A 25,596-nucleotide genomic window follows, 5' to 3' on the forward strand; every position below is an offset into this window, starting at 1 on the left:
GATCTAACTGCTGGTAAGGCGAAGAGAAGGGTGGCTTTCAACGACGTAAGGAAGACTCTACAGAACATCGCGGGTTCAGAATCACAATGCCCGGCGGAGAGGAGCATCGTTTCATGGATCCACAGAAGGCTATGGACTATGTCAAATCAGCCTTGTCAGGAACTACAGACTCAGAATATTGCCTAGACTGCAACAGGCTTCTGCCATCTGAATGCAAAGGTTAACCTGTAATCTCTCCTCTTTTTTTTTTTTTATCTTTTTTTTTCTCTTCTAATGGTAAGCACATTTGTAAAGGTTTAAAAAATGGTTCTGGATAGACAGTGCTGCCTACTGGTGATTAGGTAAGTCTAGTGTTTCCACATGGATCTAGCTTTGCTTTTTAGTCTTGCAGTCATTACTTTGTGACACCTGAAGGTAATGTGTTGTTTTTTTTCACCCCTCTTTTACAGTTTGAGTACAATTTTCAACTCCCACTGTCGGTAGTAGGTTGAATTAATTCAATAAAAATGTCTATACTCCCAAAATGTACATATTTGTTTCAGAATATTCCTGTTTTCTTACCAAAGTCTTTTTTTTTTTGTAAACTGGACGGAATTATTTTGTAATTAATTTGGAATCATAAACCTGCTAGAGTGAGGAAAAGCCTTCTAACGTGACCCCAGTGTTCTGGTGGCATGGCTCTTCCAGATTTCCAATCCTACTATTTGGCAGGTAACATCATGCCAAATAGTAGGCATGAAGACCCTGGTGCTGATGTACTTTCTTGGCAGTCTACTGAATCTAAGTCATGTAAGCAATCCTTATTGGCGGCTCTTGTGTACGCGCCTCTGTCATCATCGTACGCAGCTCACGCAACAAACCTGTTGGTCAAAACTTCCCTGAAAATTTGGACCCAGATAAGGAGACATTTTGGTTTGCAGTCCTTTTCATTTAAATCCCCTGTCTATGCTAATCACTATTTCACCATCCATAATGGATAAAGCTAGAACTAAACCTAGAACTAATTTATTTCGCTTTCTTCAAATCCGTAACTTGATTAGGAATACTTCCTCTATATTTCCAAGGCAACCCTCTTGCACTCCCTATGACCACATATTAGATAAACCTTTATCTTTCAAGGGTATTAAATCAACCTCTTGTTGTGCGCTGACGGCACTTTCACCCTCATCCATTTCTGACATAAAATCTGAATGGTAAGGTGAACTTGGGGAACCCGTTTGTGACGAATCTTGGGAGACTGTCTTGAGCAGAGTTCATAGTTCATCAGTCTATGCAAGACATGGGTTGCTACGATTTAAGACAGTACATCGCATCCATTGGACTAAACTCAGACTGCCTAAACGTTTTTTTGATGCAGACCTGTTATGTGATCGATGTAAGTGCAATCCAGCATCACATACACACATGTTCTGGTCTTGCCCAAAGCTAGATCATTATTGGGCATCCACCTTTGACACAATGTCAGGCTTCCTGGGACAGCCAATTTCACCATGCCCTTTAGTTGGGTTATTTGGGGTTGCACCTGATCATTTTGGTCTAACTAGGGAATAGAATCAAATAGTGTTGCATTCCTCATGCTCCTAGCCAGACGGCTGATTTTGATCAAATGGAAGAACTGTAAACCCCCAACATTTACACACTGGGTCAAGGAAGTACTTTACTTTCTCAAACTTGAAAATATAATACTCTCTGAAAAGATCGGCAAAAAACTACAATAAGATATGGGGGCCTTTTCTGGATTATGTCAAGGCACATATCACACTATCCTTGGACTAAGTAGAGACATATACTCCGCGGCATAAGGTTGCCATCAGTCACCATAAGGTTACTACAACTTTTAATCAGTGGTCACCCCCTCCCCTAAATGTTTTTTTTTTTCTTATTGTTTCTTTTTTTGTACGTTTGTTTCTTCTTGATCACTTGTCGGTCAGATTGCTTTATTATACTTTATACTCTTATAACTTTTCCTTTTTGTCTTTTGTGCATTTATTGTAAGTCATTTACTACATTCAATGAAAAAAATTTCAGATATGTTCAAGATGTAACATCCAAATTGAACTGAAATAGTTCCCCAGTACATCCAAAACCAGATCGCAGCAATACACGTTTAAAAACTCTAATGGAAACCATATTACTATCTCGGGCTAGTGGCGCAATGGATAACGCGTCTGACTACGGATCAGAAGATTCTAGGTTCGACTCCTGGCTAGCTCGATCTTTTTCTTTCCTCAGTCTACACCAAACTACGTTTTGTCATCTGCAGTCGACCAGCAGCATTGCAAAACAAGCACCATACTAACAACTGAAATATATGCGAATTAAACTTTTTCATGAACAGTCTATACATATATTTGGGGCGTTGACAAATAGAGAATTTCCACTGGTGCACCTCAACATTTAAAATTACTCATAATTTACACTGATCGATAAAGTAAGTTTTTTCTCTTCAGCAGGGAAACTTTATATGAAATTAGTTAGCGATTACACAGAAATTCCCGCCCACATGACTTGTACAGAATAATTTAAAAAAATCTTATTTAATATGAATCAACCAGCCGAAAATATTTGAATGTTAAGGTTTCCTGCAGTGAAGGTGAACTGATAAGTATTCAAAGTTAAACATGCTGATGCATTTGTGTGCTGCTGCTGTTGTTGAGCTCTCAGTCTGCTGCAGCTTGTCTGCGACTCCCCTCCTCAACCTCCGCGTGAGAGCAACACGCGAAGGCAGGGGCTCATCTCTCGCGAGGAACGACGCCGTTATCGGAATCTCTACAAACAACACGAGAATTCATCATTCACACGGTAATATAACCCAATCTTACACGGTACATGTGTTGTGTGCCAGCGCTGGGGAGAAGAAGCAGCAGCAAAATTCATATTTAATCGTTATTTCTTTCAACGGTTTACGTTCGTTGCTTTACATTTCGGCGGCCTTTAGGCCCAACTAGCATGCTAACCGCCACGCTAGCTTAGACAGTGACTCCTTTGCGCTGCTTAGCTTTAACGTTAGCACGCAAGCTTGCAAATCCGATTTTGTAGCGGCAGCTAACGTTAGCTGGACTCGGTTTAGGCAATTTAGCTAGCGCGAAAGCGTCAATTTGCTGAAATGCAGTGGTAATAACGCAATATAGGACACATTCGAGGAACTTACATGAACCCATAGCCAGCTAACATATCGAGTTAGACCGTTTGCCCATTTTATAATCTCGTTATTAAGTATTTTCACATCGCTGAGGGTCCCCCGCCCAGTTAGCTTACCGTTACTGTAACAGATAGCTAAACTGTGGAGTAACACAGCCTAGACGTAGATAGCCGGACTAGCAAGTCCACTAGCTTCATGTGACATTTTATTGATCGTAGCAGCTGAAAGGGTTACGTTAGCTATCAGAGGAACCAGGGGATTTGCTACCCTGTTTCCCCAACTCTACCAGATGCTACCAATGCTAACACAAATGCTAGCCTTGAGGGATCTTAAAGATTCAAGTCCACTTATAATATCTTGCTTCTCATTATCATCACGACATTGCCCATATGTAATTATGCTGGCCAGGAAATTAATAATAAAAAAACGCCTAACTACAGGAATTGATCAAGGAGAAGGCTGAAGCATCAAGTATCTGGGAATCTGTCTTATCACTGTTTCTGTCACCCTACTTGTGTATGGCTCTCCTCTGAGGATACATGCCCCCTGCACATATCTTCATGCTGAACAAAAACACAATCAATGCATTCCTGTTTGACTTAGAAGTTATCAACAGCTCCCCCCAGCCACCCACAATTTATTCCATAAACTGTTTTATTTGTCCTTGTGAGTGCCTTACTCCATAAGGTGACTGCCCCCACAGTCACTAGAATTGATAGTCTTAAAACCTGGAAAAGTATATCCCCATACAGTTATACTGGCTCACACAATAGCAATTACATGATTGTAATATAAAAACCAACATTTTAATTACATTACAGCTCCCTGTAACCAGTATTGATATGATATTGAGAGAGTTGTCCTTGCAGTCAAGTTAAGACAAAGAGGATCTCAGCATGGGTAAGAAAAGCACCAAAGTATTAAACCAAATAAGTGTTCGATATCATGTTGTCAGAGTGTTTTGTGTTATTTTTATTTCTTGGGTTTTTATCTCTCAGATCAGTTGGTTAGTGTTTTTTTGCAACCATGTGTACATGCCATCAAAGCATGAATGGTATATACAAGTTAAGCTGTTATACTATTTTATGATATAATTAGTGAAACTGCTGGATAGCGGATATTTTCACATGAACATGATGCACGTGAGTCTGAGGAGCCTTTCATTTTTGGTTATCAGTTTTCTTCCTGGTCATTAGTAAGCACTCCTGGAAGACACTCTTTAACATCTCTGTATTATGCAATCTAGTGAAATGTAGTATATGCAGTTTAAGATGACCTGATTTGACTAGCCTAATTTTAAGTGCATAATCTTCATGAAGGCAGAGGCAGGAAGATGGTCTGCTTTATTGTAGAATGTCAGTAAAAACATACTTTTCTGTCTTGTGAATTTAACAAAGTTTTCTTTTTATCTTACTTCAGCAAACAATGTCTGAACCAGGGCTGGATGATATAGTACAAATAACAGTGGAGGACTTTCACCAAGAAGACCGTACAGGTAAGAATCCCGTGAAACAACATGAAAACTGTTATTGCTGGATATTGACGTTCTCTGTACTTTTGTTCAGATATGGTTCGGTTTCCTTATAAGGCATGCCCTACACTATGAAGCATTGGCATTTAATCAGTAACAATTTCACAAGTGTGTACTGTGAAACTAGGATTCTGTATCAACATATACTTAATACCATGGATTGGTGATGGAGCACAACTTCAATCAGGGCATCCCACAGCGAAATCCAAAAAAGTGGCTGTCATGTTGTTAATGATGTCTCTATGTTTGATTCATGCCAGACATGTTGGACAATCATGAAGATGATGAAGAAAGACCTCAGAAGAAAAAGAGGAAATTAAGCACCAGCCAGGAGAGTAACAACAGTAACCAAGATATATCTTTTATAAAGGTACCGGCTCTTTATTATGGCTGTGTCCACATTTCATTTATTTTTACATTTAGTATTTAGAATAAGTTGACAACATTTGTTAATTTCAAATGTCAAATGCAGGTAAATTTCACACACTACATCCTGTTCTTTGTAATTCCAGAACCTGTTGGTTTCATTCACTGCATCAATTACCCAACGACTGGAGGGGATTGAATCAAAGTTACAGGCTCTGGATGCTACATGCAAAGCCCTTGGACGCAAACTGGACAGCATGATGCCCTGTGCAAAGAGCCCTATCCAGGTTCCTATGGTTGCAGGGTCTCCTCAGGGGGCCACTCAGACTTGGAACAAAGTGCGATGGTAAGGCTCAACAAGCACACATCGAAAATATTCTCTATCCTGGCTTAGGAGTGCATTCTTAAGAAACTGTCCTTGTTCTTGTCCCTATTTTACAAAGCTGCACTGCTTACAGGAGTTGGCAGAATCACATTACTTAAACTGTTTTATCGTAAAGCTTAAAGTGCCAGTTAACAAAAGTGTTTTGATCTTCTCCTTCAGTGTTGTTCCACAAACAAATGTGATAGTGAGCAGTGAAACCCCAAAGGGCTCTGGCCAAGAAGACACCCCCCTGGAGAACCTGCTCAGCAAGTGAGTGGCTCACATTGATAACATTTGGTTTGCTACTGGAAAACATTAATCAAATGTACCCTGCCTCAGTTTTCAGTCAAGGCACGGTGGCCACTGCCAGAACCTCTGTGTATGTTGGACCTAGTGATTACAAATAAGCGTGTTTCTTTTTAGCACGGTGACCAGGAGGCGGCAGAACACAATCCTTGTAAAGGTGCCGGGCCCTGAGGAGAGTCAGGAGGAACGAGAGAGCGGCTCAGAGGCCAGTGACTCTGTATCTAATGGTGGCCATTCCAGCAGTGCGCAAAATGGCCAAAATGTCACTCTCATCACACTCAACTCAGAAGGTATGACTTCACACCGCTGACACAGACACATGAACACACAAACAGTATGTACACAATTTCTCTTGTTCCGTGGTAGTCTATAAGTGTATAGAAATTAAGATATTGGCTACATTGACAATGACAAAGACAAGGTTGTATTTATAAGGACCTCCTCGTACAGAATGAAATTCCTCACAAGCTATACACAATTTTATATTTCTGCTTTTATTTGGCAGCCAATCACTGTTGTACATGTTGAATTGTACCCTCACAGATTGAGCAGAAAGAACAACTACAGTTTTTTTTTTTTTACCTTTGGGCCAAATTTCTCCTGTGAGGGAAAGGAAATAAAAGCCATAAACCTCAAACAACAAATCTTTCTTCACTCGACTTCGGCCGTCAATCTGACTTCCCAGCACTAGGAGGCTCAAGCTTCCCATTTCACTTAAAACAAACTGAATACAGAGCAACAATTTGAGTCAACTCTGCAGTGTTGCAATGGATTACTTGGGTAATTGCCTTGAATTTTGTTTAGACCAAACTGTAAGAAAATACAAAATTAGCCTCTCATACACACACACTTGATGGCCGTGAGCATGTGGCAGGGAGCAATTTGGGGTCTTATCTAAGAGCACTTCAATCAGTGGATGACCCGCTGTTTGTCCTCCATTACAGCCACCTCAAAGTAATCAATTTTGATTGATTTTGTGGTTGGACTTAACTTTAACATGGCTAACGTGACTCCGTCAGATGGTCTCCAGATTTGAATGGAAAGCAAACTGTGCTGATGTGTCATGCTCATGTCGCTGTGGTTTTGACTCAGGCTGCATCGATAAATTCTCCGTGCGGTCATTCATGTTTTCAGTAGCTTTGGTTCTGGCTGAGCCTGAGAGAGAATAGTTTATTTCTAATTGTGCAGACCTAAATGAAGTCCATATTGTTGTTACATTTGTTACGATTATTAGTTTGGTTATTTTCAGTTGACTGAGGAAGTTCTTGGGTATCTTCAAAGGCAAAGTATTACTCATTTATTTGCATCTGCGGGTTACCATGATAAAACTGTGTTAGTCAGCATTAGCTAGATGGTACCATGTGTGTGTCATGATTGTTTGTGTGTGTGGTGGACTTAACAGCTAACATACGCCTTGAGCAAACAGCCAAACCACATATTCTGCTTTTTTGAAATACCTTTTAATAATAACATCACAGTTTTGCACATAATTCAGCTACTCCCTTTTCACTGCCACAAGGGTGTGCTATTGTATTACATGAAGTATCTGAGTGGCTGTGTACCAGTGTACTATTTGCCAGCCTTTGAATCAATACAATATAGCTGTGTAGATGAGTTTGAATAACTGTTCCTTCTCCTGTGTCCTCTAGATGATTACCCAACAGGCACCTGGTTGGGAGACGAAAACAACCCAGAGATGCGAGTTCGATGCCCAGTGTCTCCAGCTGATATGCTCCATATCACCACAAACTGCCGCACAGCAGAGAAAATGGCACTGACGCTGCTGGACTACCTGTTCCATCGGGAGATCCAGGCCATGTCGAACCTCTCTGGTCAGGGCAAACACTGCAAGAAGCAGCTGGACCCGCTCATGATATATGGCATTCGTTGTGAGTACTCCTGCCTTGACGAGTGTTGCTGTTTTAGGTCACCTGCTTCACTTTTTGATGTATTTTTGACAAAGTAGAGGTAGTAGAGGTAGGCCTGGTGGTAGTCTGATTGACCAGATGTAGACTGTGGGTATTATCGAGCCATCGCTGACTATTTCACTCGTCATTGTCCAGCTGTGTGCTATTTCTGTGTTAGCATTTTTAAAATACAGTCTCTACTGAAAAAAACACCACCAAACACCAAGTCAGCATTGTACATGCTGAAAATGGTAAGACCAGTCTGGTCGTTAACACCTAGACAAACTACCACCCGTTACCTTTTCTTTTGCAAGCTTTCAGCCATTTTATTGGCTCGCCTCCCCCACATGGAAAACAAGTCCCCAGCTACAATATTTTGCAGCTGAGTGTTTTTTCCCCTATAGCAGAAGCAGATAGATAATGGCTGCTGCCCGACCTTCCTCCTGCAGTGGAACTGCACTGTGGAAGTCTGACTATGCGTGACTAACCTGGTGGAAAACAAGAGTTGGGATGGAGCTGATCCAGTATTAGTATCAGCTGCCGATCCTGACATAATTCACTCATTTGACGTCACTAATCCACGTTCCGATACAGATTCTGCAGTCTAATGTTTTTTTATGAATTATAAGTACTGTGTTTGGCAAAAAAAAACCTGTCGGATTGAGATTGAAAAAAAGTGGATTGCTGCATCTCTATGCTACAAATTATTTAATTATATCTAGTTTACAAAGAGGGGTGTCTTTTTGTGCACCAGCTGCTGGCACTGACAGACGTCATCAAGCCTTAGAAAGTGAATCTTGTCAAGTGTTCTTGAGCTGTTTGAACTTGCCAGTTGGTGATAACTTAATTGGCAAAATGACCCACTTGTAGCTGCCAAGGCAGTGTTTTGCAACCGCTGTTTATCTCATGGTTATTACATGATTTTTGTACAGTTTAAATTATACGCATAAAATGCACCCAGCCGGAGTTGAAATCCTTGCCCCCTTACAGCAATAAATGAACTCTCTGAGACCTTCCCACATTTCATACCCGTTCCCATTACAAAGCGGCACCGGATTGAACACAGAAATAGACTGCAGTCTGTATTCCCAAGACGGGTTACAACAACATGCATTCATCAGTGCACACGAATAAATGTGCAACACATTTTATAACATACCAGACTCTAAATGACAAGCACATGTCTGGTAGAAAGCTCCTAATGGAGTCACCCTCAATTCACTCTTTGATTTCTGATGAAGTAGAGTTGAAATTATGTTGGTAGACAGACGGATATTTATTAAAGTCCTGTGACTATAAACTGTATTTATATGGCTCATATTGCAGTGTATAGAAGGGATCCGTCAGGTATAGCCTTTCCTGCAGTGTGAGGCTTGTGCCCCCTGCAGGAGGGTTTAGTAACTATACCCTATGGCCTACATAAGGGTTTGTATACTTGGTTTCCTATATTTCCTCTCAGCAGTGTGGGTGTGTGTAGTTACACACAGATTTGGCCTGACATAGAGGTATGCAGAGGCTGGAGCAGGGCCAGTGATTTTTGGGTGACTCATTCTGCCTGCCTTGAAAAAAGGAAAAGGAATGAAGGAGCAACTGGCCTGCCTGCCTGTACAGGACCCATCAGGTGTAGAAGGGCTGCCAACCGCTGCCATCCGTCACTCTGCCCAGATACCCATCAGCTCCCCCTCTGTCTCCTTTTCTTCACCCTCAGGCTGTTGTTAATTTTTTTTAGGGCTGTCAAGTGGCTCACAGGCTTTAAACAGTTCACTGAGGTTCACAGCCACTAAGGACAGCTGCATCCAGTCTCACCTGCGTGTATCTCAATTGAGAGAGGGATGAGGCACAGTCACTGTCCTGTGTAAACACTGCTTGTTAATGGCTGTGGAGCAGAAGTAAACAGAATCAGGACAGTTGTTTTTGTCAATTGCATGTGAGGTGTCCCTACTACAAACACCTTGTCTTATAGCTGCTAAATTATGCCCACCCTGAATCTATTCTGGTGCAGTTGTCTGCTGTGACACTTGGCATTGAATGTCCTCCAATTTTTGGATCCTTTAAGTATTATTTCAAAGACTGTATGGGACTATATGCTTACATTGTCAAGAGTTTGGGATTCACTGTACCAGCAAACCTGCTACATACATATTTTTACTTACAATTAAATTTGAAAGTTAAAGTAATATTTAACCTTTAAAATGTGCAGTTGACATTTTCAGCTTGAGATATACTTTCAGATCAGTGGATCAGGGAAAAAAAACACTTGTTAATATATTAAATGTTGCCTCTGGACTTTTCCCTTGCCCTAAACGTTTATACCCACATTCATGACCAGGAAACCAATAACTGATTATTTATACAGTATGCCATGACCTTTGAACTCTCCGTGTCCTCCGCAGGCCACTTGTTCCACAAATTTGGCATCTCTGAGTCGGACTGGTACCGCATCAAGCAAAGCATCGACTCCAAGTGTCGCACCGCCTGGAGACGCAAGCAGCGTGGTCAAAGTCTGGCTGTCAAGAGCTTCTCCAAACGCACCCCTCGCAATTCAGGTGGAGGTAAAGTACAGATCTGCTTAATACTATACTATGTATACGCTTAAGAGTCAGACTTTGTATTAACGCTACCTTTATGTTATTTGACAGCCAGATAGAGAGACAAACAGAAAGAGGGACACAGCAACAGTGTCAGAAATTATGAATCGTTCTTAGATCGTCAACAAACGTCCCTTCAAGTTTACTGTGTACTTGTCATTATCCAAATATATATGGAAACATTTAACAGTGAAGAAGTCTGCATTAGCCTGGTAGTATGGCAAATCAACACATACAAATCCCATTAATGTCAACCTTTTAATCTTGTAAATATTTATATTTAAGAAATCAAAGTACTGTTGAACCCCCTGACACCTTCCTTGTGAAATGCTGTGGGAGTGAGAACATTAACAATTATCTCTTTTTGGTCTGAGAGATGAATGCCTACCTGGCTCCACTCACATGAGTCTTTATCAGCTGATAACGTTGCTATGTTTCTGTTTTCTAATCAAACAAGGTTGTGAAAATCAAGAGATGTCTTCTGCTGTTTCTTTTGCCAATGGGCCAATGACGCCACCATTGTTTTTCAGTTTGTATTGGTTTCAGCACAGCGGCGTGTTACATTAGTTGGCTTATAGTTATGGGACTTTTTGCCGTCAGCTACAAAAAATTTGATTCTTTTCTCAACTTTGGACAGGCTTCAACCAATTTGAAAGGAATGGATGTAAGCCTCTGAACTTTATCATCTTGATAGCCAAAGCTTTCTTGTGGTTGTGACAAAGTTTACCATGGATAGCTACCAATAATAATGAATATTAATATTATCATTGGTTTTCATTATTTCTATGCAAGGATAATTATTATTATTATTATTATTATTATCGTTGGTTATCATTGTTATTATACCATGATGATGATTACTATTATTGTTATCTCTTTAAAATGGAGGAGATCCACCTAGAGGCTTCCTATTGATGTGAAGTTTAGGGATCGTAATTATTTTGTGTTATCTAATTTAAAATTCAAGTAACTTGTAACTTGTTAACTTCATCTGTTCTTTTAACTCTTAATGTAGCCGACTGATTTAACATCAAACATGGATTGTGTCAGTGGTTAAAACAGGAAAAATGTCCAACATATTTCACATATTAATGAATAATCAACAACTGAATTATAAGGGCAGTCGACTATCGATTAACGCAATTACTTAGAATTTGCATCTCTAAGTTTTAACATTTGGCATGACTTGATGCCCAGCAAGTCTAAGTATAGACTTTGCTACTTTACACTAAAAAACACACATTTAAAATTAAAATGTTCTCTTTCACTTCCTATTCATTGAATTTTATGCAGGAAAATGACTGCATGCAAATTGTCAACAGGCACAGTCACACACATTGAACTCAGGCCGCTCCTATTTCTTCAGCTAAATGAAAGCTATTTTAGGACCGGAAACTCGTAAGCAGATACAGTGTGTATTGCTGCAGATGGTTGTAATCTGCACACAATGCCTGCTGTCCTTCCTTCCCTGTGAGCCATCACCTCTCACCTCTGACCAGGAAGAAGTGAGACTACAGGGGAAACCCAAATATCCTGTGAGCAAACATGAGGGGTGGGCCCTGCCTTTTCAGGCCACACACACCCCAGAGTGTACAACACAAATACTAGTTCAGATGGGCCATGCACTAACATGCAAAGTCAAACACACAAATTAATGTCTTCCTATATCTGGTCATGCGTTAATGGACAGGAAATGGCCGACTCTTCTGCTGTTTAAACTGCTATTTATCAGTGAACCAGAAAGTAGAGATCGGACCAAAACTGTAAAACGTCATAAGCCACCTGGCTCTCACTTCCTTCTCTGGCAAACAAAAGCACTTAGGATTATTTACATGAAACGATACATAGCAGTAATTACGAAAGATGAGAGACAGCCTTACTCTTCAAGGCAACATAATGCAAAACAGAACTCTTGAGGTGTATGTGACATGTGCAGTATGGTTTATATCATTTAAAGCTACATTCCTTTTTGTTTCTTGATCAAAAAGGCATGTCTAGCAAGTTCTGTTACAATGAATGACCTCAAATCCAAAGGTGTGATTTATATACCATGATGTATACTGTAGTCCTATGCTGTCTTTGATTGCTGACATGGTGTATTGACGTCGTTGGGTTGGTTTGGAGCTTCGGTGGGTGATGCAAAGGGTCCATGCAGGGTCTTCAGACTGCTGGTCTGATAGCCCGTGTTTAGACTGTGGCCTGGAGTTTGTGTTTGGCTGCTAGAACATGAGTGTGTTTGGATGGCTAGTTGGAGAGTCCTTGTTGTGTATTTAGGCATTTGATAAAGTATAAACACGCTATCATCCAGCAGATGGCCTGGGTGTCAGCCAGGTTTTTTTTTTTAACAAGAGGTTATTAAGGCCCCTTGCATCACCATGTCTGGGTGTGTGTCAATTTTCGTGTCTGTGACCTCGTTTTTGAAATTTTTCATGCGTGCAGGGATCCTTTTGCACTGTATCCCTGACCTGCTTTCACTGTACACATGAGCAAAATAATAACCATGCTGCTTTTTCTCCTAACCAGAGGCAGGCATGGCAGAAGAAGCAGCTCACATAGAAACTGCCACCCAGCAGACCTTGCACTATACACTGGCCAATCAGCAGGTCCAGTTTCACCGTATTGGCGAAGATGGACAAGTTCAGGTGGTGAGTGTCAGACATTTTATCCCTCAATCTATCTCAATCATTTTTTTTTTAATAGGTAAACACACAACAAACTATCCTCCGACGGTCTGTAGCTAAGATACAATGCTGCTGTCATATAAGGGGGGCCACAGAGCAGGATTTGTAGTGCAGGGGGAAAGATCACGCCACCCACCACAGTGACACATATGGCAATCTGCAGACTTATGATTTAGCTTATGACAATGGAGGAGTTTCCCATGCTCAGGGATTCGATGACCTTGTACAGCTGCTGTGATAAAGGTCAAAGTCAGGCCCACTATGCGTTATGGGTGGGCTGACATAGAGGAAGTTACTGGACCTCTCATATCTTATCCTGACTGTACTCTGAAATCACTCATAATGCCTGACCTATAATACTCAGTCCCTGATCTATATTTTTGCATGACACACAGCTTAAAAAAATATTTTTTATCTTGTGCTGGCCCTTTATGCAGCCCTCACTTCATCATTTAGTCCTAAAACAAGCTGTTGTAGCTCCAGTTCTTGTTGAGTCCAATTTTTTCAGATTGGACCATCCAGAAGCCTGCTGAGGGGAATCAGCCAGTGCTTGCGGACAGTGAGCACTGCATTGCCGGTCTTCTGACATAGAGATAATGGTGCACTGCAATTAATGAGGCCTAACTAACTAATATGCTGGACACAACTACATAATTTCATTCATTGACTCTGGTAAAAGGGAATCATGGAAAATAACTCTGATTTCCAGAGTTTCCTGATGGATTGACAGCTTTACTTGTTGCTTAGCTAGTTAGCTTAGTTAGCCGTACAGCTAGTAAATTCATTTATCAGCTACAGTTAATGGTCATATCAGCTAGCTCACTCTGTTTGGACTGGGAAAGGTGTTTACATCTCTACCACTTCAGCTTTAGACCTCTCGGAGGACTGTTCACTGCACTGCTAACTGAGTTCACTGGCATACGGCGGCTATCATTACACTTAGCAGCAGTTAAGATATAGTTGAGGGACAGGTAAAGCTATCCATCAGGAAACTCCATAAATCACAGAGAGTTCATGCAGAGCAACTGGACGACATACAAGGGAAAATTAGAAAGTATTTTCTCCATAAAGTATGATCCAGAGTCCTGGTCAGAGCAGCTGGAAATCAACTCTGTACCATTAGACAGACAGAGCGACTGCATGTCCCTATAATAGGTGGGCGTGCTGCGCCTGCAGCAGATGACCAATAAGTAGAAGATAAGTAGAAAAGAAAACAAAGTAAAAACAGTTCATATTCAAAGCAGCCTGAAGCCTGAGCTCAAGTGATATATGACAGAAAATAAAGGATAACAACCATAAATTCCCTTTTAAGGGACCAGTGAGGAATTAAACACTGAGGCGTGAAGAGGGTCGCAGTTTTGAATTGATCAATTTGATACAGTGATGGGAATTAAATAGGATTTTTCTTTCTTTTTCTCTGATTGTACTACGTGAACAGGACAGGGATTATTTTCATTCTGCTGTGAGGCTCCACCTCTACTCTTTGGCACATCCGCTGCATGTAATGACAGTGCTACAAAGCTACCTCGTAATTTACAGCATTGAGTATTTCTGCTGCAAGTGGGTTGCTACGTGATGCATGGGTTTGGAGGTACTGATGATAGGTGACTCGCCTGAGAAAGGAAGGAACAGGCATGAAAGATAGAGGGCGGACAGACAGGAAGAGAAGTAAGGGAGATGGTGGGAGAAAATGATTGTCAGGAGCTCACTGTGCAGTTATATTACCCTCGCGACACTCTGCAGAGTATTACAGAGTGCAGCTGAGCCTGAAATTTATGAGTGCTGCTAATACAGAGGAGGAAATCAAGTATACTTACTGGCTGTGATTCAGGGCTGCACCCGTCGTCTGGTAATTTGTAACTAATATCGGTTTCACACTGGGGCTGCATAGTTGATTATTTTTAATGACATTCTGTACATTTTAGGTGAAGATTTAAGTTCAGGATCATTCCTGCAAATTCTGCATACACGTAGATGAATAGTTTATAGAAATTACAATATTTTAAGTACAAAATCCCTCAGTCTGTTACATCCTTCTGCTGTTGCTCAGCAGGGAATCACAAGGAGGAAATGTCAACATTTTGTTCCCTGTCACTTACAATAGAAGCGCATCAGATGGGGATTTCTTAATGGCCAGTATGAACAGGAGGAGTGATTACAGCAAGCAAAGCTGTTTCAGTTTTCATATGGCCACCAGAGATTTGTTTTAAGACTGACTTGAAAATTTGTAAAGTTTTCCGTTAACCACATTTCATAATCGAATGGTAATTATATGCAGATTTCTCTGGAGTTGAAAATGTCTTTTAGAATTAAAGGAAAACTCTTGATTTATTGATCACATTTGTGTAATTGTTTTGACTTCTGCTGTCTCACATCCTTCCTCTGTGTCTCTCAGATCCCACAGGGTCAGTTGCACATTGCCCAGGTGCCACAAGGAGAGGAGGTGCAGATCACACAGGACAGTGAGGCAAGTGTGTGTGTGTGTGTGTGTGTGTGTGTGTGTGTGTGTGTGTGTGTGTCTGTGTGTGTGTGTGTGTGTGTGTGTCTGTGTGTGTGTGTCTCTGTGTCTGTGTGTGCTTGTGTGTGTGTGTCTGTGTGTTCTTGTGTTTCTGTGTGTGTGTTTCTGTGTGTGTAAGAATGAGACCAAGAAAGAAGAAACAATAACCCACTTCTTTTCTTGAGTCATTCATCTGGTATATTGAATTTCTTAGCAAACACGTCAGTCAGGAGAATTTGTTTCCAAACAGAATATAACTGTTACAGTGAACTCATGCTTGAGAAAGAAGCGGTTTGTTTGGAAGAAAAATAATGTTGTCTACTTTAGTGTGGGAATGTCAGTATGTTGTGTTGGAAGTCTGGTTTGTAATTTGGTCGACTCATGGTTAGCTAATGACCTGCATTATTCGTGTGGGTATTTGAAATAATCCATTAAATTTGTGTGAACATGCAGATTCTGCAAATGCACCCTTAATGGCCCTTGGGAATTTTAAGCATGATTACTGTGATCAACTTTTGGTTGAACTTATTTAGAGAAAAACAGAACTAATTGCCAACAAGAAGTTTTTTTGATAAATAATTTAGGTCATTAACTAAAAGTGCTGTCCAGTGCAACACAGTGTCTCTCTCTGTCACGTTGAAAGCTTATGTTTGTCCAGAAAGTGCAGCTGTGTGGAAGAATTATTCTAATTGTTAGCTACACCCATTTGCCAGTGATTGGTCAAGTTTGTGGTTGCACAACTCACATTTTGGAGACTATAAGCTTGTCTACTTCTCAGAGAAAGAAGAGGAAGAGCCATTTAATGGAGCAAACCATTTTTCATTTGTCAAATAAATTTGGTAAAAAGGAAATATTTATGTGCCCCTTGAACCCTGTCTGTTTCTGTTTGCCCACGCAAACAGCCATCCCAGTAAAGCATAATGCACCCAACTGGCTATTTCAACAACATTTAAGTCATTAGTGATTTTTAGTGAGAACAGATGTTCCTTAAATAACATTTTAATGTTGATATATCCGCCTTCTTATGCGTGGGGTTATGACTTTTGTTTCCACACAATACCCAGATGTCTCATGTCCCCCACCAAACATGCACTCTACATGCACACTCATTGCTGGCCTGGCCGGTTGAAATCGAAATCTAACTCCAAACCACACCGTCTGCTGATGAGGAATTTCCATATCAGCATTATTGTTCTGGTTTTTCAAGGATGTGGGAGAGTGATTTATTTCAAGGCGCCAGTCTGTGTACACTCATACACATATTATAAAATACCATATATGACACGTGCCACACACGCATCACATTTATGCAAAAACAATCGACACCTTGACCAAGTGTTTTTCTCATTTCCTATTTGGTGTTGCTAAAGAACACTCAGAGGAAGAAATGCACGATTGAGTGAGAGCGACGGAGTCAATTTCAGGCAGAAAACCTCTAAAGCCTTTCCTGCTCTTTGTGGTTGAGCCCAGATTTTCTTCTCCTCTCTCCTTCCTATTCCATGATATTGTTTGTTTTTGGAGTTCAAAGCTTAGCAACAAAATCCCACTTCTCCTGACTGCCACTCACAGAGTATGTTTTCATTAGGAACGGGCCGCTTTCATCAGAGACATCGGTTTTAGCGTGCTTGAAAAGGAAATGAGCTGTTTGAGAGATTACACTGGTCTCTGACCATATGGCTGCACAGACAGCACTTGATATATACATGAAATACAATTAGCGAGAGAAAACAGCAAAAAACTGGGGCATAAAGCTAAATATGGCTTATATGATGTCCTCTCTCATGTGGTCTTGTTAACATCACTGTGGGTGTTCAGAAACTTTACGATGGTCATTGCATCTTGATGAGACAGCAGTGGGATTCGGCTCGTGCGAACGGGCATCTGTTTTTGTTTACAGGAGCGTCGATGTGGCCAGAAATGACAGGATAGTTGACATATACTCAAAGACATTGCGTTCTCTTCTCCCTCTTGTGTCATTATGTGAAACCGACCAAACCCTGCATGCTCAAAATCCTGCAAAAACAGTTCTGGTGCTTCTGACATATTGAAGCTGCACATCGATCACACGTGTTCATTCTGACACTATATTATTGCTTGAATCACCTTGTGCAGGATTTAGAAATCTTAAGTCCACACAGATAAAGGCAAGCAGCAGGGCAATGCATTTTTTTTATGGCTTCATGTTTGCTCGTTGAAATAGCTGAATTTGCTAAACTACGATGTGCACGTAATGGCATCAGGCATTTGACATGACATGTCTCCTCTCTATTTCAGGGAAATCTCCAGATCCATCAGGTGCATGTTGGTCAGGATGGACAGGTAAGACCACATCTGCAGAAAATTACATGGAAATTATGAAGCACTGATTAATTGATGCTGTAAAAGATATACATGTTACTGCCATTGCTTCTTGCTTTGGTGCTTAAAGTGAAAATCCTTCTGGACAAAGGCTGGATTACTAATGGTGGATGTGTGTGCTTTTTGTTAAAAAATGACGGTGGTGAGCTTTGTACAGTCCTCATCATCTGATCTTTCACAAATGATTTGGATGTCTGATGGCCCCACACCTTAAGGGCTGGCTCAGCAGGCTCTTTGTTCTTCTGATTCTGCAAATCACCCTGTCCCTACTAAAACTCTCTCCCAAAACATGACTGACTAGTCCAATTAGAATAAGATTTTACAGAAAACGGAATGTAGCAAACAGGAAATGGCAGCCACTTAGAAATGTATCACAGAAAATGCTGTGATACTTTCCCTGCCTCTCCTCATGCGTTACAGCCTAAAGTGGTGGTTCTTCAAAAAATGTGCAGCTGAATTTTTAACAGGATCTATTTGCACAGTGATTGCACAACAAGCCTTACCATTTTAGCCATGTTTTCAATGTTTGTTTTTCTATGTGACTGCACCTGGCAGATGTTGAATGTTTGCAATTTTGTCATTGAGGGAGGAGTGAACCCTGGTGACTGGTGTGTCAGGTGATGACACAGGTGTTGTACTGTTGTTGTGAGAGTGGTGACCCTGATGTGGGTGTGTGTGTTAAGAAGATTTAGCTGAATATTTTGTAAGTTTGACCAATGCAGCATTTACAACAGGCCACAGTCACCCAGCAAACAAACTTAAGACCCTTGTCTAAAAACAGCACGAGAGATCTACTAGAGCTCTTAAACTCAATTGCAATTGGCTGCAATAATGACTTATTTAAAAGGTACATACAAGCACACCACACTTAGATGTTTCTATGGTCCGCCCAGCATCTATGTCTTTCTTCATCCCTCACCCCTCCTCCATCTCTGCGTGGATGTTTTGGACCGAGGGCCCTTCCTGTTTCTCTGTTCTTTCCTCTGAGATCCAAGTAAGTCACGATCAAAGCAGAGCCGGCCAGTGTATGACCATTGCAGACCACATGTGGACGCCTGAAGACCAACACATAATTTCACATTCATGATTTCATTGTGCTTGTCTAGAAGTAAGGCTTTAGGGAAGGAAGTTGTCTCTCACGCTGGCCGTCTGGCGGTTAAACTGTTTTGTGTTATTCTGTTGGGACAGGTGCTTTGACGTAACGGCCAACAGAAAAACTTTATTTCTAAAATCTGAATAAACACTAGGCTTTTCAGCTGTCGGGGTCATTAGTAAAACAAGTAGACTTTTTAAAGCAATCAATTCCACATGGCCCCCTAAGAAAAGTAGCCACACTACTCATTACCTTACTTTTGCGTCATGCCTGAAAACAATTGTAGATGCTTAACAGGATCAAAGTCATTTAGAGTCACTCGGAAGACATCTTGACAAAGTGTCCGGCAGCTGTTCCGGGACATGAAGACCAAGTCCCTATCTAAATTAATCAGGAGAGCCAGAACTTCACTTTAAGTGGTCACAGAGACAAAAAAAAAAACAACAAAAAACTGCATGCATAGAATAATTAGTCAAATCTAATTAAAAAAAAACACAGCAACACTTATAAAGTTTGTTGACTCTTCCGAACAGGTTATTCTTCAACTTAGCATTTACACGGTTTCAATCCTTCTTTTATAGCTCAATCCAGAGTGCCTTGACATGACGCCATGTCGCCATCTGTAGACGTATCTCTCTGCAGCCGCACTGTTGTGCATCGCAACTGTTAGTGCAACAACCCGATCAGCTGGCAAGATTCTCACTTCAGTTTTTATTGAGCAGACGGTTGGCTTTTGGGAGGAAGGGGCTGGTATATACATCATACTGCAGCCATCTCTGGCGTTATAGCCTTCTTTTATTCAAAACGCTTGAAGTGGCTTGTCTCTAGTAATGTCGCTGACTAGATCTCCAAAATGTTTCAGGGCTAAGGCTGTCTTCAAACAGACAAGATATAAGTGTGAAAAGACACTCCCTTCCCCTCAATGATTAATTTCATTTTATGGTATACCATGCCTGTCATGGTGTTGACCAGTCAAATACAAGTGCACATTCTTGTTAATTAATTTGTAAGACGGATGGCGTCATTCTACTGTTTACTCTGCAAGTGTTGCAACAGAGCATGAGATGATTATCGCCATGATACCTTTCCCAACTGGAAAATTTCTCCCTCACGGTATTATAAACCACTGTGCGGTGTTTTGGCACCCGTTAACTTCAAAACTCATGGAACTTTTACCCAAACCAGATCTTATTAAGCCATGTTTCATCAACTCACCACTACCTTGAATAACACCTACGCAGTCCTGGGGTTGTAGTAAAAATAGACAAAAATAGAGTCTACAGCCTTAAAATCAGATTTGCCACTTTGTTGGCTTAGTCATAAGCACTCTGCTCATAATTCAGAATTTCTGGCGTGAACTGAAGGCAGAGTAAGACAGAGATTTTTCCATAGATATCGTGCCAATTATAGACATAAGAGGCTTAAGAAGGTAATGGAAGTAACAACCGTATTTGTTCACTCAGCATCATAATGTCTAACTTGTTCCAGTGCAATGAATAGTAATGTCATTACAATATTACTTTCTCACGGAATTACTGGACTTCCTTTGATTTGAGGCTGCACTTAAAAACTAAGACAGTTATCACTCTTTCTATGTAATATATCAATATTTTGGGAATGAGGAGTTAAATGCCACCCATCAACACATAGACTTTTGGCTGCTCAATTCTCTGTTTTATAGACGGATTAAAAGCCAAATCATTTATTTCATTCATAGGTTCAAGGCGCGTCTGGCTGTCTGTGTGCACGCACATTTATGTGTTAATGCATCTGCTTTGTATGAGGGTTTTTTGTTCTGCTTGTTTGTATTGTTTTATTGGCCATTTGGCTCTGTGTGTGTTTTCAATTGATGGAGGTAGTCACCACACATCCTCCTGCCTCTCCTCTCACACACTCAAACACACATGCATGTTCGTGTCCTCAAATGACCCGCTTGCTGAGCCTGAGAGCAGCATTCCTCTCTGTCTCTTTTTAAGATCATGGAACAAGTTTTGGCCACAGTTTGGTTTTGATTTTGCACCACAACACACATCTCCAGCAGTTATTCATATCAGTTCACAGTGTACATAAACTGTTTTTGCAGATTTCCAGCGGCTTTATCTTGTCAAGTTGTTGTGCCATACACAACATACGTAAACAAAAGCATTATTTCAAACTGCAGTGTGGTTCCTTGCAGATAGACACCAAAATGCCAAACGAAAAAAGATTATAACAAGAGAACAGAAAGCGGCACAAAGGCTTCTATTCCCTTGGCAGTGTCTGGGAGCCTAGTCCAATAAAAAGCTCTCTTTATTTTCCCTTTCTTTTTAGCTTTTGCTTTGATTGGGTCTGTAAAATGATATGAATGCACCGCCAAAACAAACACACAGTGACTTATTCTTTAAACCTCATGTTGCAGGTCGAGCTTTTCACACACATGCAGTGATACACCACAGTGGCAGCGTCTCGTCGCTTGTATATTCTCATATTCTCTTGAAATGGAGGGCGGGCGACTTGTAGGCCAGCTCTTAAATCTGATGAATCCATGAAAGAACATAAAGACACTCTTGGGGGAACAAAAGCTCCAACAAGTATATCAGTGATAGCATTTACACAAGGAGATAAATCACGGTGACCAGATATGGCTGCATCCAAATGACATATTATGTCTGAATCATGATGAGTGTGTTGTATTCTGGACCAGAGTTTGTAAAAGATAATACAGATAAGACATAATCCTGATATGTGCCTTCTTAAATATCTAATTTATGTGTGTACAGACGGGTCTACATCAAACGGGCTGTGTATGATGTCACTGTTTTTGTAATCTGACAGCATAGTGCTGAGGCTGTGTTAGTGTAACCCAGCGTACGCTATTCATCATGTAAGAGCTCTCTCTCTCTCCTCTTTTTTTTCTGCCCCCGGGGCAGTTTTCCTCTCCTCCTCATCTCTCTGTCTCTTCTTTCGTTTTCCCTGTGCTGGGTGGCTGTTTTTAAAGGCCACCTGCTGCATCTTGTCACTCCAGGTCACTTAAACTGTCGGCTACACACGCAGGTCAAAACTTGGCCCCATTAAGATCTATTAAATGAAAACAGAAAAATGGCCTTCACAAATCTTTTTGAACTCTGTGGCTCCATCAGGGTTTCTAAATATATGCGCATGATTTCCATGGTTGTCTTCACCTCGCTTAGTTTAGTTAAGTTTTCGTTTATTATCCTTTCCGAAATTCTTTTTTTGTAAAACACAGACAACCACAACATTATAACAATTACATTCAAAGACAGACATTTAACAACAAAGTGCTTCACATCATCACCGACAAAAAAGAATATAAATATAACAGAGTGCAAGTGACACACAGATCATGTTACAAGGATTTGTTTAACAGAGCTTAACTGGAAGGTACAAAGGATTTCTGGGCACATTTTGTAAAAGTGTCGATCAGTGCGTCCCAAAGCCCAAGATGACATCCTCAGATGTCTTGTTTATTCCACAAGCCAAAGATATTCAATTTTACCATCGTAGAGGATTAAACAAACCAGTAAATATTCACATGTAAGAAGCTGGAATCACAGAATTTTGATTTTTCTGTCTCCTTTCAAAACTACACAAACTGATTAATAGATTCTCAAAATAATTGGCAGCTACTTTAAAAGTTGACATCTCATCAATTATTAATTGTTGAGGCTGATTGTGAGCTCTCCCCTCAAAGCTGTCATTTTATTGTCAACACACTGCTGACTTTCCCTCAAAACACTCAATTTTCTAAATTTCTTCAACCAAAACCACTTTATATCAATAGAAAACAAATTGGTATGCCATCCTGTTTGAAGTTCTGTTTATAAGGCCGCACAGGCTGGTTCCATACTGACATGTGTGATTCATGTGACTCACATTTCTGACTAATAAAGCAACACTAAACAACAAAATTCATTGTTTTCCTGGCAGTACACTTTGTTCAAACCATCATAAGAATGGAAGGGAAAAGTGTTTTTTTTTTTTTTTAATTCTGATGTCATTTTGTTAAAAAGTGCTGAATGTCTAAAATAGATTTCCGTGCTGCGCAATCAGGAAACAGTACATTCTGCGGAAAACTGAAATTGATCGACCACTGTCTTCACTCTTTTGCTCACAGCTTGTACGTTGTGTGTATCAGTGTGTCAGTCTGAGTAAATTGTACTGTCAAGTTGGTAAACTAGTGCAAAGTATGCTAAGCTTACTGTTGCATAATGGTGCAGAACAAACTCAGTAAGAGAAAAGTGAGAGGATTTGGGGCCTTGTTAAAGGATAGAGGGTCAAACCCCTACTCCAGCTGTGCTGACAAAAGAAATTGAGGTGTCTTTGTAGCTGAGGTGACAGGCTGTGTTAAAATGTAGAGGGCTGCAGACTGACGCCTCTGTCTACCCTCGGTCCACCCGTCATGCGCTATGTTGTCACTGGAGATTTATTGCATGCAACAAGCAGCACAATGTGCTCCATACATCTGACTATTCACTTTGTTTGTTTGTCTGACTGCTCATGCTCTTTTCAAATCTATGCAGTTCTGCTGCAGATGTTTGTGTATCCGCTTCCACATCAGTCTGCGCCAAGTTAGTCCCACTTACTGCAGCTGTGCCAGCTGAAAGTCTGAACAAAACCGGACCCCAAGTTCCCTGCTGGCCTGTTAAAAAACAAAAAAGAAACCTTGCAGACGGAAGAGTAGGCGGACCCATGAAACTATAAAATAACCAGTCTTTTACTGCACTACCCGTCTGTCATAGCCTCTTATCTAGTGCCCTTCTCTCTCTGTGCTGTGATCTTTCCCTGCGCTGATGCAGACCAAATGGAGGATTGAAAGATGAAAGGAGCGACTGACGAGGAGGAGGGGAGAGGAAAGCCAAGAAGGCAGTCTGTCTGGAAGACACGTTTTTTTCCCGTTCAAGATTCAAAGCTGAGACTAGTTAAGCTGTGAATGGGACAAAAACACACCATGTTAAAAAAAAGAAAAATTGAACAGGGTTGTGCCGTCTGCTAGCACAAATACAGTGTGCTCACGGTGTCCTCAGATGCCCTCTTTTCTGTCAGATAGCTGTCAGCTGTCCGTCTGTAAAAACCCAGCACATCTCAAGAGGCCGCGATAAACCTTGATCAAATTTACTGAGCGTGTCATCCTGCGGCATTTAGCAATGACGGTCCTGAATGCCGCCCATCGGGGGCTTGAGATGTGATTGTCAAGAGTCTGAACACAGTCACCCTCCACCCCCTCCACCTCACTTCCTCCCTCTAGTTGAACCTCTGCCATCCCTTTCTGTCAGCACATGTTGCGGTGCATCTGTCGGACCCTCCCAAGCAGCATTGTTCATGGCCAGTGTGGGAACTGGGTCACAGAACAGAGAGTCCAGCTCAGCACTGGTCCCTCCGTCCGTGCTGCCAGGACTTATTAACACAGAACCTGTTGAGAACCAGGAAAAAATAAAGAGGGTTAGAGAAGGAAGTGTAGGGGAGTTGATGAAGAAGAGATAAGAAGGAAAAGGGTTAATTATTTTGTTTTGACCCCATCTCCTCTGAACTCATGGTGTTGTGGCGATACACATGCATTTGTGTGCTTTTTGCACCAGAGACATCAGCTCCTTCGAAGCCAGATTTTAGTTCGCTGCGGTAAAAAGATGCATGGATATTATGTACTCACAGAATCGCGGTGTGATTTGTGCTGGCATGTGGTCTCAGTTGTCCTTTCTCTCTGCTGAAGAATGTTGTTTCTAGTGTGTGAGGGATTGTTGAGATTCCTGTGATTCACAGCGTGATGGTAGGGTAAAAAGCAGATGAAAAGATACAAATGAGATTTTATGACCAGTGTTTATTATAAGCGGGGTGTGCGTAAGCAGTCGAGGATTTAGAGGTGGATCCTGTTTCAAAGGAGTAGTGGTCTGATTTGTGTCCTTGTGGCATCGTGGCATGAGATAAAGGGCCGCCGATCGGGGAATCCTTAGTTCTGAATGTGTGTGGGTGAGTGTGTTTGTAACGCGGCATATCTGAGCAGTGCAGAGGAGGATACCCCGAGTGGTGTTTTCTTGTCTTGTCTTTGTGGGTAGAGCCCGGGGTCGCTGGCTGTGTGAGTAAGAGGGACCAGATGTTGTAGATGCATTTCATCTGCACAGTCCTGGTGCAGCCTTGCCTCACCAGTCCCAGGACTGCAGTACTCATCAACCATCAGTATCAACTTCAACAGGATCCTGACAGGGACATGTAATTCTTTCGGCTATCCATAGGGCGTTTACAAGGTTAATTGTAATTATGGGTGAGAGGAAAAATCCAACCATTGCATCACTATTCTCCCTTGAAAGATCATGTCTCGATGTAGAAAAGTCAATAATCTGAAATTTAAAAGTCTCTATTTTATGGATGGATGGTGCAGTGTAACAGACATAAACATGTTTGTTGTATTTATGTTCTAAGCTAGGCAACTTTGTTAGCCTTGGTTTAAGCCTGTTTCTTAAAAAGTCTAAAAAGTGGAGCCAATGCAGCAATTCCTCAAACCTCTTTCTGGTGGCCAGCAGGAGAAGATACCATTTGGTTTCAAAAATAGGTCCAATTTTATGTAAGCTTATGGGATAATCACCCTACTTCTGATTTGATTTAGTACCTCAGTAAGTTCATGCTCTCAATTGCTATTTTCAATTCTTATTCAATACAGCATTATGTTTATTTAGTAAATCATGGTCCCTTTCAGAGGACAATAGACTGTAAAGCAGGATATGCAGTAGGAAGTGGCAACTTTGTGATTGACAAGTAGCTACCATGGCAT

General features: G+C 41.1%; 1 protein-coding gene and 1 non-coding gene across 3 annotated transcripts in view; both read left to right on the top strand.

The window, feature by feature from the left end:
* Nucleotides 1-2,141: 2,141 nt before the first annotated feature.
* Nucleotides 2,142-2,214, top strand: trnar-acg (transfer RNA arginine (anticodon ACG)). The gene has a single exon. It is a non-coding gene; the product is annotated as a tRNA-Arg (tRNA).
* A 434-nt stretch (nt 2,215-2,648) lies between these two features.
* Nucleotides 2,649-25,596, top strand: part of banp (BTG3 associated nuclear protein) — a 34,862-nt gene continuing 11,914 nt past the window's right edge. The window contains exons 1-12 of one of the 2 annotated variants that reach the window (XM_030426589.1): nt 2,651-2,802; nt 3,964-4,042; nt 4,562-4,637; nt 4,934-5,043; nt 5,186-5,385; nt 5,584-5,673; nt 5,827-5,999; nt 7,359-7,598; nt 10,010-10,168; nt 12,728-12,849; nt 15,281-15,352; nt 17,657-17,701. In XM_030426589.1, the coding sequence (XP_030282449.1) occupies nt 4,568-4,637; nt 4,934-5,043; nt 5,186-5,385; nt 5,584-5,673; nt 5,827-5,999; nt 7,359-7,598; nt 10,010-10,168; nt 12,728-12,849; nt 15,281-15,352; nt 17,657-17,701 (1,281 nt within the window). In that variant the 5' untranslated portion in view covers nt 2,651-2,802; nt 3,964-4,042; nt 4,562-4,567. Of the gene's footprint in view, nt 2,803-3,963; nt 4,043-4,561; nt 4,638-4,933; nt 5,044-5,185; nt 5,386-5,583; nt 5,674-5,826; nt 6,000-7,358; nt 7,599-10,009; nt 10,169-12,727; nt 12,850-15,280; nt 15,353-17,656; nt 17,702-25,596 lie in introns of both variants that reach the window. The other variant, XM_030426588.1, reaches the window with a different exon arrangement.

Source organism: Sparus aurata, chromosome 8 (assembly GCF_900880675.1).
Source record: "Sparus aurata chromosome 8, fSpaAur1.1, whole genome shotgun sequence".
Classification (NCBI taxonomy): domain Eukaryota; kingdom Metazoa; phylum Chordata; class Actinopteri; order Spariformes; family Sparidae; genus Sparus; species Sparus aurata.